Here is a 12,492-nt window from a genome sequence, read left to right on the forward strand (position 1 = left end):
ACCTGGGCTGGTTTTGTTCAACTCTGACACTTCTGTTTTCTCCATATACTAGATGCAAACTCCACCAGTAATCTGCACGGCCTTAATGTATCCTTTAAGGTGTATAAATTTAAAACATACTATACATCACCTAGTAGAAATTTTCCCTCTAACATTTAAGGTGGCACCAAATGACTGTTTTTAAATAACTATAAATATCCCATGTTTTCCTTTGCTTTTTAGCAGTCCAAGGATTAGGGGTCTTTTGTTGGTTTTAGATTTTCTTTTTTATTGTATGCTTTTTTGGGCAGGTTAAAAAGGCTTATGGCTTCTTAAGGCCTGGTAAGAGATTTGAGGCCTAACTTGGTATCCTGTGGTAAAAATAAATGTAGCCCAGGTCTTTGGGAGGTCGTTCTGAGGCACAGACTCTAAGGTCATTGTAGATCACCCATCTGAAATGAAAACAAGATTGATTACATTCCATGTGCATAAGTTTATCGGGAACTTCTCAGACCCAAACTTCAAAGATCTTAAAATCTAAAATTAGGCATTGCAACAAGACAAAAGATCAGAGAAACAGCTGAAGCAGGTTTACTGGCAGAGTAAGGAACTGAAAAGGAAGAGGAATGTGCAGCTACAGTTCAAATGAAGGAAAATCAGGGATTCCCAATGCCAAATAATAGGATAACACCAAAATCACAGCCAAGATCAGCACTGCAGTACTAGCATCAGCCCATAGTTTGATGGGTTTCTACTAATAGGGAATCAAAAGAAGTTGGGGGAAGCTCAGATAAACAAAGGCAGATACAGAGCTGATGTCCCAAAACAAGCAGAGATTTGGAACAAGCAGCACAGGAGAGCCAATGGTACATTTCATCATAGACTTCAGCAGAATCAGAACTGACTCATCACACCTACAGTCTGTAACAATCTTCGTTTCTTTGGTGGGGGACACACACATTGTAACAACAGGCATGTTTTGTCTGCCATGAATACACACCCTGCTCTGTACAGATGCACACCTCAAAATATTTTGTTCATCCTTGTGTGTCTCTCCCAGTTGCACTCACCTTCCTTCTTTTTTGAGATGACAAACATAGTGGCCACTCATTGTGGATGTTCCCATGTGGCTGATGAACCCAAACAGCTCGTATCCTGTTTAAGAAATACAAATGGGACTATAAGTCTTTTATTGCTAACATTGCAGTATGACTCCAGGGGAAACTTTCTAACACTGGAGAAGCAGCTAAGCACTCCTAACTCAGACTCTGCATCCCCAAACACAGCTTCTGTTAAGACTGCAGCAAATTCTCACTTCAACTAGTGGTCAGATTCACTGTCAAACATCAAACCAATCCAAATCAAACCCACGTAGATCTGTGCACATACAGCAGGGCTGTGATCACAGCCACTGCCAAGAAAAACGAAACAGCAGCTTCATTCCCAGCTCACAGACAGCACCACAGAAAGTGCCAGATACAGAGCTTGTTCTGCACACAAATTAGCTATGTCATAAGCGTGATCATAGATCCCCTATAAATTAAACAAAACCCAGAAGTTTATATTTCAGCAGCCCATAAAAGAGAGGACAGGAAAGAAACCGCTTCCTTTAAATAGGAGGACAATTTTTGTGCTTGATGTCTCTGGAGAACTCAGCATTGGTTCTTGCTCCCCACCCATTCATGCCATTCACCCAAATTACCACCAAAAGTAAAAGGGTACCTTCTTTCAGGATATTGCATAAGAACAGGGGCCTGGATTTTGGTGGAGAGGGCTTTCTGGAGCCATTTTACAGTATCATGTTGGTTACCAGGATTTCAGGCACTCAGTAAATGGTCTCAGTCTATAAAGGCTAAGTACCACAAAAAATAATTATTCCAAATCTTTTTTTTTTTTTTAACCTAATGATAATCAATGTTTCCCATGTCTCCAAGAGACTTAAGGCTGGTCTTCATAATGTTAGAAACAAAGAAATGTATTGTACTCTAGTGCTTTTACACTTACAATAGGTTCTTTGCCTACTTCACAACTTTGACTGCCATACATTAGCCCCATCTTGTGGTTTATTTATCAGTAGTATGACTAAGGACCTTAAAGGAAGGAAAAAAAAAACCAACAAAAGAAAATAGCAAAGCAGTACATGCAGGACACCAACTATACCTGCCATATTTAGAATAAGAAACTTGGTTGAAGGTATTATCAAATCTCCCATCAGACCACAGGAGGACAGAAACTCAGGTGGTCTGTAACAGCAGCGTTATCCTTAGGATGCTTAACCTCTGGAGATTTAAACATTCTCGCTTTTCTTTGTCTTTATCTTACAGCAACAAAACAAAAAGTAAAGCTAGGCCAAGAGGGATTTATATGCTATGGCAACAAGAACTCAGGTTATTCAGTGAATCCAGGGAAAGAGTACTCTGAGCAAACACAGGCCACAGAACTTAGCAGCCCCACAGAGCTGGACTCAGCCCCAGAAGCAAGATTGGAAGTAAGTTGTCTGGATCATGCCCAAAAAACCCACAGTAAATACTTGCAAAACAGAAAGGAGCCCTACAAATGGTGTAGGTGTGATGCAACAACACGATGGTCAGTTCTAAGCTGAAAGAGAACTTACTTCCAGACCCATCTTTGATCCTGGGTCCCTCTGACCCTGTCTCTGCAAGGATATTGGCATTAGCATTGTTCTCCATATCCATCATGTCCAAAGCAGGCTCACTTTCTTCCTCAGGTTCAGGGTGGCTGAAGATCCATTCCAGTGCACGCTCCAAATTATTGTTCTGCGAGGCAAACAAGTGAAAGAGCAGCCTTTAACAGATTCCCTGGCACCGGTCTTTGAACAGAGTAAGGATCATGTTCGACCGCACTTAAAACTTGTAAGATACATACTCTATCTCCATGGAAAATAGTATTCAAGAAGCACTCTGTAGAAGCTTGAGATGGACAAGAAATTCTCCCACAATTAATCCCCATGGCACCCAGGTTCTCACCTTGAAGATGCACAGTCTTTAGGCATCCAGGTTGTTTCTCAACAGACGGTAAAAAAAGCTAAGTTTTCCTCACTCTCCTCCACACTTTAACATTCTGTGAAACACACAAAGCACCTTCCCCACTCTAACCCAGACAAGTCAGGCGTCCCACACTTTGCCAGAATATTTCTATGTGCACGATCCACTAACGGGATTTCTATATGCACGTTTCAAAGGTACCTGAGCATGTAGGTGTACAAAGCACATAAAACGAAACCCAAGTGCTACCAATAACTCATGGAACTCACTGTTGCCTTCAGCGCTCGAATTGCTAGATTCCTTTGGAAGCCCATGGAAATGATAATTGCAACTATCTCTTCAGGAGGTTGGTTATCTAGCCCAACAGCTCCAAACGCAGCAGCTCCACTGGAAGCGACTTCTGCAAATGCAGGTATGACCAATGGCTCAGCGAAGTCTGGAACAAACAAACATTTGTCAGTTTGTTCTTTTGCCCCATTGAACTGGAAAGCGAACAACAAACAGGACCTCAAAAGTAGTCCTGAAATCAATGTCAGTTCATTTCACTGGCCCGGTTGGGACTTAGATGCATGGAAAGCCTTAAAAACAAAACGAGCATGCACATTACAAAATCTCTAGGTGGACAAATTCATACTGAGCAGGCTGGAACAACTTGGTACGTCACAGAAGTGAAACAACTGCAGGAAAGTAGCAAAGAACGGTATAACAGCAACGATGACACCAGAATAGTAAACAACCCAGCTGATATGCGTATAGATGTAAAATGAACTGATTCCATAGCTGAAATATGTCAGTTAAGCCCAAGTGAAACCCATTCCCCATTTACACAAGCAACACAAAAGCCCACAATGAAGTGTGAACTCAACCAAATCTGGAGTTTCCTGGCAAGGGTGTGCTCAGATATACTCAGGGCTGAATCATGAGTCTAAATTTTGATGGATGAAACATAGGACGTGGAGAACATCTAGCAGCCCTGCCCATCAGCAGATAGCCCAAGTTCTAAGTACGGCATGAATGCTCTACCCTGAGCTAGGGAAGGCTGATATGGAAGAAAAGCATCCGGACCACAGGATTCTTTGTACTTACACTTGATCACAAGTCAGCTTCACCATTAGCAGCACGGACCTAGCCAAAGGGTGGAAAACAGAGAGCTGGCCCACACCACCAGTGAGGACAGGAGAGTGTACTTCTGGTGTAGCTTAGGTTTTGTTGTCTTCTTCTAGGCAGAGGATGCCACATAATGGTCAAGATCTGTATATCCAATTCACTCACACCTCCAGGTTTCCTGGGGTGGGGAAGGGGGCCATTGTTTCTGTCACACATCATAAAATTTCTACTGACCGCCAAAATACACAACCAGGAGTTGAGTTAAACTTACATCTTCCAGTCACTGACCTGGTTCTTCCATGTGTGCAATGATCCAGTTGAAAGCGACTTCAGCACCCAGGTTGCCTGTATAGTACACAGCTTTCCGACATGCTTCCAAAGGAAACCCCATCTCTGCCAGCTGCATAACTGAAGACTCATCAATATCTAGAGCTACAAGAAAGGACCCTCTAAAATATAAAAGTCTACTTTCATCCCTTGTATAGTATTTCTTATTGTTATTCATGGTGCCACATATGACAATACATATCGCTTGGATTTGTTTTAGTACCGCAATAAACCCACACCCATTAGAAAACAGCCTTGTACAAAGCATTATAGTATTTGTTATGGATTTACTGGTAATCTTTTGTCTCTAATCTACATAGGTCCTTAAACCTTGATGAATACCTATGGGACTTATTTATTAAAGACACTCACCACTGGATTTCAAGGGGTGAAGAAGTTAGGTGCTGAGCTTAACTAGAGATGTCAGCAAAAAGCATTCACCTCTCTTAAAGGCAGGATCTTGCAGGTGAGAGAAACAACAGCTGCTGGATCTATCAGTCTCCACCTGAACTTCATCTCTGAATGACAGGGCCTGACAGCTTCAGCTGAGATCAGAGTACAGAGGGAGCCAGGATCATGCAGCTGTGACCCTCCCAGAACTGCAAAATCCTGCTGATGAGCAGCAGATACAAGAGCAGCTCATATTCTGGCTGCACTGATGCTCCTAGAGACCCCTTAAGAGTCCTGCACTGATGGAAGTAAAAGCTGAACAAGTACAGAAATCAGCTGTTATCTGGAAGCATGCAGGGCAACACTTCATGTATCTCTCTGAGGACAGAGAAACCATTAGCTGAGCAAAAGCACGACAGTTTTTTAAGCAGCTGAAATACCAGTCTCAGAAAAATGAGATACGTACACTCCACAAAATGGTTCATCGCACGATCTGAAAATTAAGAAAGGAGAAAAACAGAAGAAAGGACTTTTATAAAAGCTAAGTAGATTCATATGGGAAAAACAATTCCATATTTCTGAAGTCATAGAAACTTTTGACCTCACACAGGCAGGGCATGTTCATCCTTACACCCCTGACGTTTTTGCCATGATTAGATCAGGGATGTTTCTGCTCAGTAATTCTCCTAAGTCAGAGCAAAGTGTCACTGGTGCTATAAACCAGTAGGAAATACAGCTGATGGCTGAGCTAAACCAACTTAAGCAAGAATCTGTTTTGTTAAAAATAAGGTACCATCACCCAAGCATTTGCACTAAAACTAGGTCAGTCCATTGAGCAAGAGAATAAAAAAAGAATAGGCCTTGGTAAGAAGCCTACAGATAAAGGGACAAAATTAAAACCTTTAGAGAACTGAATTTTTCCGTAGTCTTTGCTCTAACACATGATTTCAGGTACTAGCTTCCTTTCACATATGTACAGCTTGATATTATACCACCGCTATTATAAATATCCAAGCAAATGGGGCAGTCTTATCACAAGAGTAGTTGCATTACTGGTTTCCTACTAAATACTGAGGCAACCAAACTTTAGGCATCTAGAGGAAACTGCAGCAATCTGGGTCTAAGGTCACACTATAAAAACATTATTTATATTATATAAATATTATTATAAATATTATTATTTATATATTATATAAGAATATTATTATTATATTGTATAAATATATTCTTATAAAACCCATTTCATTCTCCAGAGAAACCCAGTGAACGAGGAAGGAGGATATTCTAATATTCTTGTTTGTGAACTTTAGTGTAAAAGAAACAGTATTTAAGAAAAAAAGCAGCATAGCACGTTAATCATTCCTCTTTCTTCCTGCTCTACAAATATTTTGGTCTGCAGTTTCACATCAGCTCCTTGAGGCAGAGCCTTTTTTAATGGGCTGTACAGCCCACGTACATCCAGAGAAGTGGACTACGCATGCATGCACAGCTGCTAGAGCCTACTGCAACCTAACAATTCTTGTAATTTAAAAATGAATAAGATTTTGAATCTTAATCTGTGCTTGGAAAGCTGTTTTCTTAAATTGTAGTCCTTTGTGTATCAGGTATTGGTTGTATTGTGAATGAATCAGTTCTGCAGACAAGGTGTGTTTGTTGTTGAACCTTAAACCAAAGTGTTTCAAGTTATCAGGTAAACTCTGAGACTGAACAGAAGACCATTTTATCAGCACTCTAACACTAAAATCCTCCAGCAAATAATCATAGTAACTGACAGATTTTAAAATTCCGTCTGACCGGGATGGACCATATACCACACAAGGGCGTACCCAAGAACAGAGAGATTGATTTAGCTACAGTACCACCCAGACTAGTTTATCACCAGGTTTTAGACAAAATCTAGTACAAAAGCGCTCAGAAGATAAGAGCGGTTTAGTAACGCCTCTTATGCAAATGTAGGGAATGAGTGGATTAATGCTCTACCCAACTTCTAACACCCGTCATGAGACTCAGTGTAGGGGTCTGAGACCAAGTCCTTTGCACCAGGCTCTGCAAGTGCAGTGACTTTACTGAAAGCGAGTCATGAATGTGCACTGAAGGTCAACGAATGGACAGAAGATGCTCTCTGCGTGTAGCTGGTTTTCATAAAGGTAGAGGTCTTCACACACTTCTCTATCCACTGAAGTCCTAGATACCAATCAACACTCAGTAAGGATGAGCACAAGGCCTTCACCCTTAAGTAAGCATAGTCACCCATGCACATGGAACCCACGGAACAATTCCGCTGGTACGGATGAAGAGATCATCACGCAGCACAAGCTGCTCCACTGAGCAGCACTATACTCTTGCAAAAAAGGCAATCACCACACAGCAGGGTAAGTACAAGACTATAGCCAGTAAAGCAAGCAAAATAATCTATTTCGCAAAATATTATGTCTATCTTTGGGCACATCAATTTCATAAAAATATTAATTATTTGAAGAAAGTCCAGAGCAACAGCATCAATCATAAATCCTGAAAACATCAAAGCAGAAAAGCTGGAAGAACTAGGGGAAAAAAGGCAGTGAGGTGTTGTAACAGCCTTCAATTACAGAAGCACTGAGCTCCTTTTTTGTTCATACCTCCAAAAGGTGAAGACTAAAGAGAATCAGCATGTGATACAGGGAAAGGGGAACACAGAAGAGAATCAGGAGAGAGGAAGTCAGTAAATACCTTTTGGGTCATCGGGAATGATAATGGGAGGAGCAATATCTGGAAGTTCCTCTTCTCCTGGCTGGAGACCCCTGGCCCGAAGATGGTTGATATCTAGGAAATCTGGCATGTCTATAGAAACATCTACAAAAGCAGAGAAACAGGCTAAGCTTATAAATCCAGCAAAATGACCTCATGGTGCAATCTACCCTTTCAGAGAGGGCACTCTGGTACTCAAGGTACAAACACAGCCAGGACTCTCCTCCTGAAAACAGTTATTTGAGAAATTCGGAACACTAAAGCACAATTTAACTCAGAGGTCAGACTACATGAAACTGTAATTTAACTCCACAGACCTGATGGATTTGTTTAATTTGACATAAAAGGGAAGAAGATTCAACTAGGATCTTCACAGTATAAACAAGACTCAAGCCAGATCCTCATTATAGACCAAAGCACCTTATAGATTATCTTGGATAGAATGAGAAAAAGGTAAATATAAAAGGCACATACCGAGCTTTTTGGGTATCCAATCAAGGCCAAAGGTGAATTTCTTTATCTGCACCACTAAGTACTCAGGAAATGAAGCAAAACGAGAAGTCCTGAGAAGCACAAGAAATACAATTCATTGAAACAAGGCACCAAAATCACGACCAGCATGGATTTCAGCACCTCATGCACACTGAGATGAGTAACTTTAGCTCTGGGTGAGATCAGTAGTGATGGATTTCATAAATTTCACAAAAAGGTTTTCAAGTACAGTGGAGAAGTATGGTAGTAGTGTTCTATACATTCATGTCCAGAATCCAGCCCAAACCCTTGCAGACAATCCAGCTTGTAGGTAGATTACCAAAACCAACTACAAGTAACATTAAACTTGCTTACTCAAATTGTTCTGAAGTTGAATGTCAGGAAATAAATTTTGAATGACATGTGGGCTGGAACTTCAGGGCATGGACTTAAAACACATCTTGGAGAAAATGGAATAACAATTAAATCTGCATTTTATTCACTCCCTTTCTAGTAACAGTAGCATTGTCCATGAGGTATCAGTCCATCTATAAAGCATTTCATCAAGCAAAGATAAAAACCCCTGACATTTGTAGTTTTTCACATGAAAGTGCTGCATAAAAAACCCACACGATACTCTTATTGAGCCACTACAGTATTTACCAAAATAGAGGATGACTCTCGAGTTTAAGGGGATCCCTGATATTTGCCCACTTAGTCAAAAGAAAAAGTTTAATCTTGAACACAGTGTAACATTATATGTACCTCCATTTGCTTTCTCTATGATCCCATTTTTCCCCACATGTAATCTCCTGCATCCTTCATTTTATTTTCCATTCACACATACCATCCTTTCTTCTAATTCATCAAACTCTGGGTAAAACACAGCAAACTCATCACAAATATAAAGCCTTCCTACCACACTATAAATAACTACTTTCTAAATTCTTATTAGCACCACCTTGAAATTTTAGTAACTTCACCATCTGCAGCACAAAACTTTTGAATTTTAAACAGCAAATTATTCTTCCTCTTTCAATGCTTTTAAAGACCACGGGGATAAGGAACAGCTAAATTACAAATTAACCCTGGATCTATTTAAAGACTAGAATGTTCTTCCAATACATTCAGAGTTAATTAAAAAAATCTTTTTTAATTTCTGTTGCATTTTTCTCCACCAAGTGCACTTATCTCCCAATTTTCAATGCAATGTCAGTGAAACTGTATGCTAAGAGAGCAACGAGTCACTGATATGTTAAGTGATCTAAAAATAGAAGGTACCTATCCACAGCAAACCACTTGCAGAGCCCGATTTTCAACCACTCCTTGCTGCTGACATAAAAATGGAATGGGTAAGAGACTAACTCTTGTTCTCAGCAAGAAATACGGGTCCTGAAAATTGCACTGATCTCTCCCTGCTGTTCTATTTCTTCTTAATGCTTTTTTAAGCCCAAGATGTTCTTGGTTCTCTTATCTACCTGACTAAAAAAAAGCAAGACATGTTCCTTCTTTTATATGTCCATCTTGTACCGCGGTCCCATGTAAGTGACAGCAAACTTAACAGATGCAACCAAACACTGGAACATATAAAGTGATGGGTTGGAATTCAAACACAAACAGTAAATAACACAAAATGTAATAAGATAATAAACCCAAAGTTTTCAAGCACAGCACTTCACAAATACAGAGCTCTATCACTAGTTGATATATAGGATCCAATTTTAAAATGTGGGCAGAAAATTAAGCTACAAGCATTTAAAGTTCAAGCTCTCAACAACCAGACTGCATCACCACTTGGAGTCTGACAGCTGAGAACAATTGATTTTCTGCACAACCGGTCATTACAACTCTCATTAGGCTTGATCTGCACTTCACACTTACGAGCCCCAACACTAACATAACACCAAAGCCCACTACGCCTTTGTTTATTTCTCTCTGCATCGCATCCAGGTAGCAAGATAAGCACAGAGCACTACTATATAGGTTTCTAATAGGCAGCCAGACACACACTTACTTAACTCCTGCAGATTTTGCTTGAAGGGCACTGCTCCAGAAATCCTCTACATTGCTTGGTTCAGAAAAGGCCTGCAGACATGCACTAAATGGGATCTTGGCACGGACAAGCTCTGGTGGAGGTCTCCTTGCAGCTTCTGCTTCTCGCCTCTTCAATTCATAGGCAATTAATTCATCTGAGAAATACACATGACACTAAAAGCTAAATGAACGTTGTTGTGGTTATGACATCCCTCATCAGTCTTATTTTTGAAAGTTTTAGAAATGCAAACCCTACTTATCAATAAAACTTTTACATGGCTTTAACTAGACAGGAAATCTTTTTGTCTGCATTGGGGTCAGGAGCTACACTTAAAACCTCAGCTCTTTGAGCGTTTCTGTTCATGGTGAAAACACAGAACTAGAAATACTGGGCAATAGGCAATTAAAACCTTGGATGACAGCCAGAATCCTGTGTTAACAGGAACACCAACTACCCACTTTATCAGCTCAGTCTGACTTGGAAAAATTATTGCCATCTGTGTCATCAGACTTTCTAGACAGGAGAGGATTATGCATGATCTAGAAAGAATCCTGACACTGGTAAATTGAGCAGTGCCATATGGTAAATTCATAAACTAATACACTTCCCGAGCCAGTACCCGGAAACAACATGCTCTTTTATAATCAAAAGCATCATCACTGAAATTGATGAACGAAGACTGTGAAGTCCTCCAAGACTTAATTTTTCAAGTCAAAATGGTCTTTTTAAAATATATTGTCCAGTGACAACAGCTGAAATGCAGCAAGTGGAATTCTCTGTCTTGTGCTATTTCAAAGGGTCTGATCAACTAATCAGAATAGTTCCTTCTGGCTTCAAAATATTTTAAATTTTGAGATTATGTAGGAAACCAGAGGCACATCCCCCTTCTATTCTTCCTGTGATGTCCCCTTCACTTCTACCTCAAGCATACATTATGTTAGTCTGCAGACTCTTCACCGCTGATTGCAAGAATAACCAAGATTTGTCAGTCCTTCTTCCTGCTTCCAAGTCTTCTACCCTCCTCAGCCTTTTCCTCCTTTAAAAACAAGTATGCTTTCTCAGGCAGCTCACAGGCATGAAAAAACCGCTCCTGTATATTAAATCAATGTCCACCACCTCATCCTCCTTCCCTCCTCTCCTAAAGCCCAGGATATCCAGATTGTGTATTTTGGCTTTATAGACAACAAACTATCTTATGGCCCTATTCTCTATTATCATGTTAGATCTTACAATCTGCTGCTAACAAACACAGTGCCAATTTGGGTTTTTTGGTGGTTGTTTTTTATTATTCATTATTTGTAAGTGTGTGTTTGTTTTTACTAGACATTCATTAGCTAGTATGTTCAGTTCCTTTCTTAGAATTAAGGAGTTTTTATATACTGGTTCACTGTCCAGGACAAAGAAAATCCAATCCTAATGGGGATCTTTGGGCACATGCATGCACACACATACAAAAAAACGAAGGGTAAATAAATTGTAGTACAAGTGGTGGGTCAGATCCCTGGGCCAAATCCAGGTCACAGTTTTAAATCAGAAATCTCCGACATCTTTGTCATACAAACTGCTACCATTCCTGCTGATATGTTGTTGAGTGGTGACACTTAATGGTGGCCCCACAGTCTGAGAAAAAAATCTGTCTGAAAACTTGCCAAGAATATCCAGGTAGAATCCTTCTTCCCTAAAAATATAAGCAGGGATAGTAAAGCCCCAAACTGATGTATGTTTACAATCTCCTTTAAAGAAAGTCAAACCAAGTAACTTTCCCCTGATCAGTTCATTGCTTTGATTTGCCACATCGCCTTGAACCATTCTATCCATATAAAGAGACCACACGGGGGCAAGAACTTCATTCCTGCATGACTGAGACAGTCACCAGAAGGTCAGTCAATAGACCAGATTCCTTCTTTACCTTTGTTTGTCGCGGCCTCCATGGCAACAGGTAACTGCATGATATAGTCCACCCTCTCTGTGTAGCGGACCTTTCTGGACTGGCAGCATTGTGTACGTTCTTCCACCAGGAACCGGAAAACATCGCTAGGGTTTTCTGAACCTACAGGGTTCCTCTGAAAAGAATATTAGATCCAATCATTGAAGTGAGCATCATTAAAACAACCAGAGAACGCAAAGGATGCTGGCTGTTTTATGACAAGCACAAAGACACCAATTTTGCACCCAGATCTGGCAGCTCAGCTTGCATTTTATTGCATGCAGAACTCTTGCACCCACAGAGAATCCCACTGAGGTCCACAATGTCTGCATACACAGCAGTATCTTCCTACCCATAGTAACTTGCAGAGTGTGTACCTAATGAATCTGAGTCAAGGTGACCAGAAGAAGGTAGGAAGGTGGCAGGTTACAATAAAGAGAGAAAGCTCGAGTAAATAACATGGAGCATCCTTTCAGCAAATAGAATTGCTCCTACCACTCCAAATCTGCACCAAAACAGAACAA

General features: G+C 40.4%; 1 protein-coding gene across 1 annotated transcript in view; it reads right to left on the reverse strand.

Annotated features, from left to right (window-relative positions):
* Positions 1 to 337: 337 nt before the first annotated feature.
* The window catches only part of USP13 (ubiquitin specific peptidase 13), a 52,049-nt gene continuing 39,894 nt past the window's right edge, over positions 338 to 12,492 (reverse strand). The window contains exons 12-21 of the mRNA XM_086467960.1: positions 11,951 to 12,104; positions 10,021 to 10,195; positions 8,010 to 8,098; positions 7,518 to 7,640; positions 5,275 to 5,301; positions 4,380 to 4,523; positions 3,254 to 3,420; positions 2,594 to 2,756; positions 1,050 to 1,134; positions 338 to 431 (exon numbers count right to left, since the gene is read on the reverse strand). Of these exons, the coding sequence (XP_086324086.1) occupies positions 338 to 431; positions 1,050 to 1,134; positions 2,594 to 2,756; positions 3,254 to 3,420; positions 4,380 to 4,523; positions 5,275 to 5,301; positions 7,518 to 7,640; positions 8,010 to 8,098; positions 10,021 to 10,195; positions 11,951 to 12,104 (1,221 nt within the window). The remainder of the gene's footprint in view (positions 432 to 1,049; positions 1,135 to 2,593; positions 2,757 to 3,253; positions 3,421 to 4,379; positions 4,524 to 5,274; positions 5,302 to 7,517; positions 7,641 to 8,009; positions 8,099 to 10,020; positions 10,196 to 11,950; positions 12,105 to 12,492) is intronic.

This window comes from Leptosomus discolor, chromosome 7 (assembly GCF_034619465.1).
Source record: "Leptosomus discolor isolate bLepDis1 chromosome 7, bLepDis1.hap2, whole genome shotgun sequence".
Lineage (NCBI taxonomy): Eukaryota > Metazoa > Chordata > Aves > Leptosomiformes > Leptosomidae > Leptosomus > Leptosomus discolor.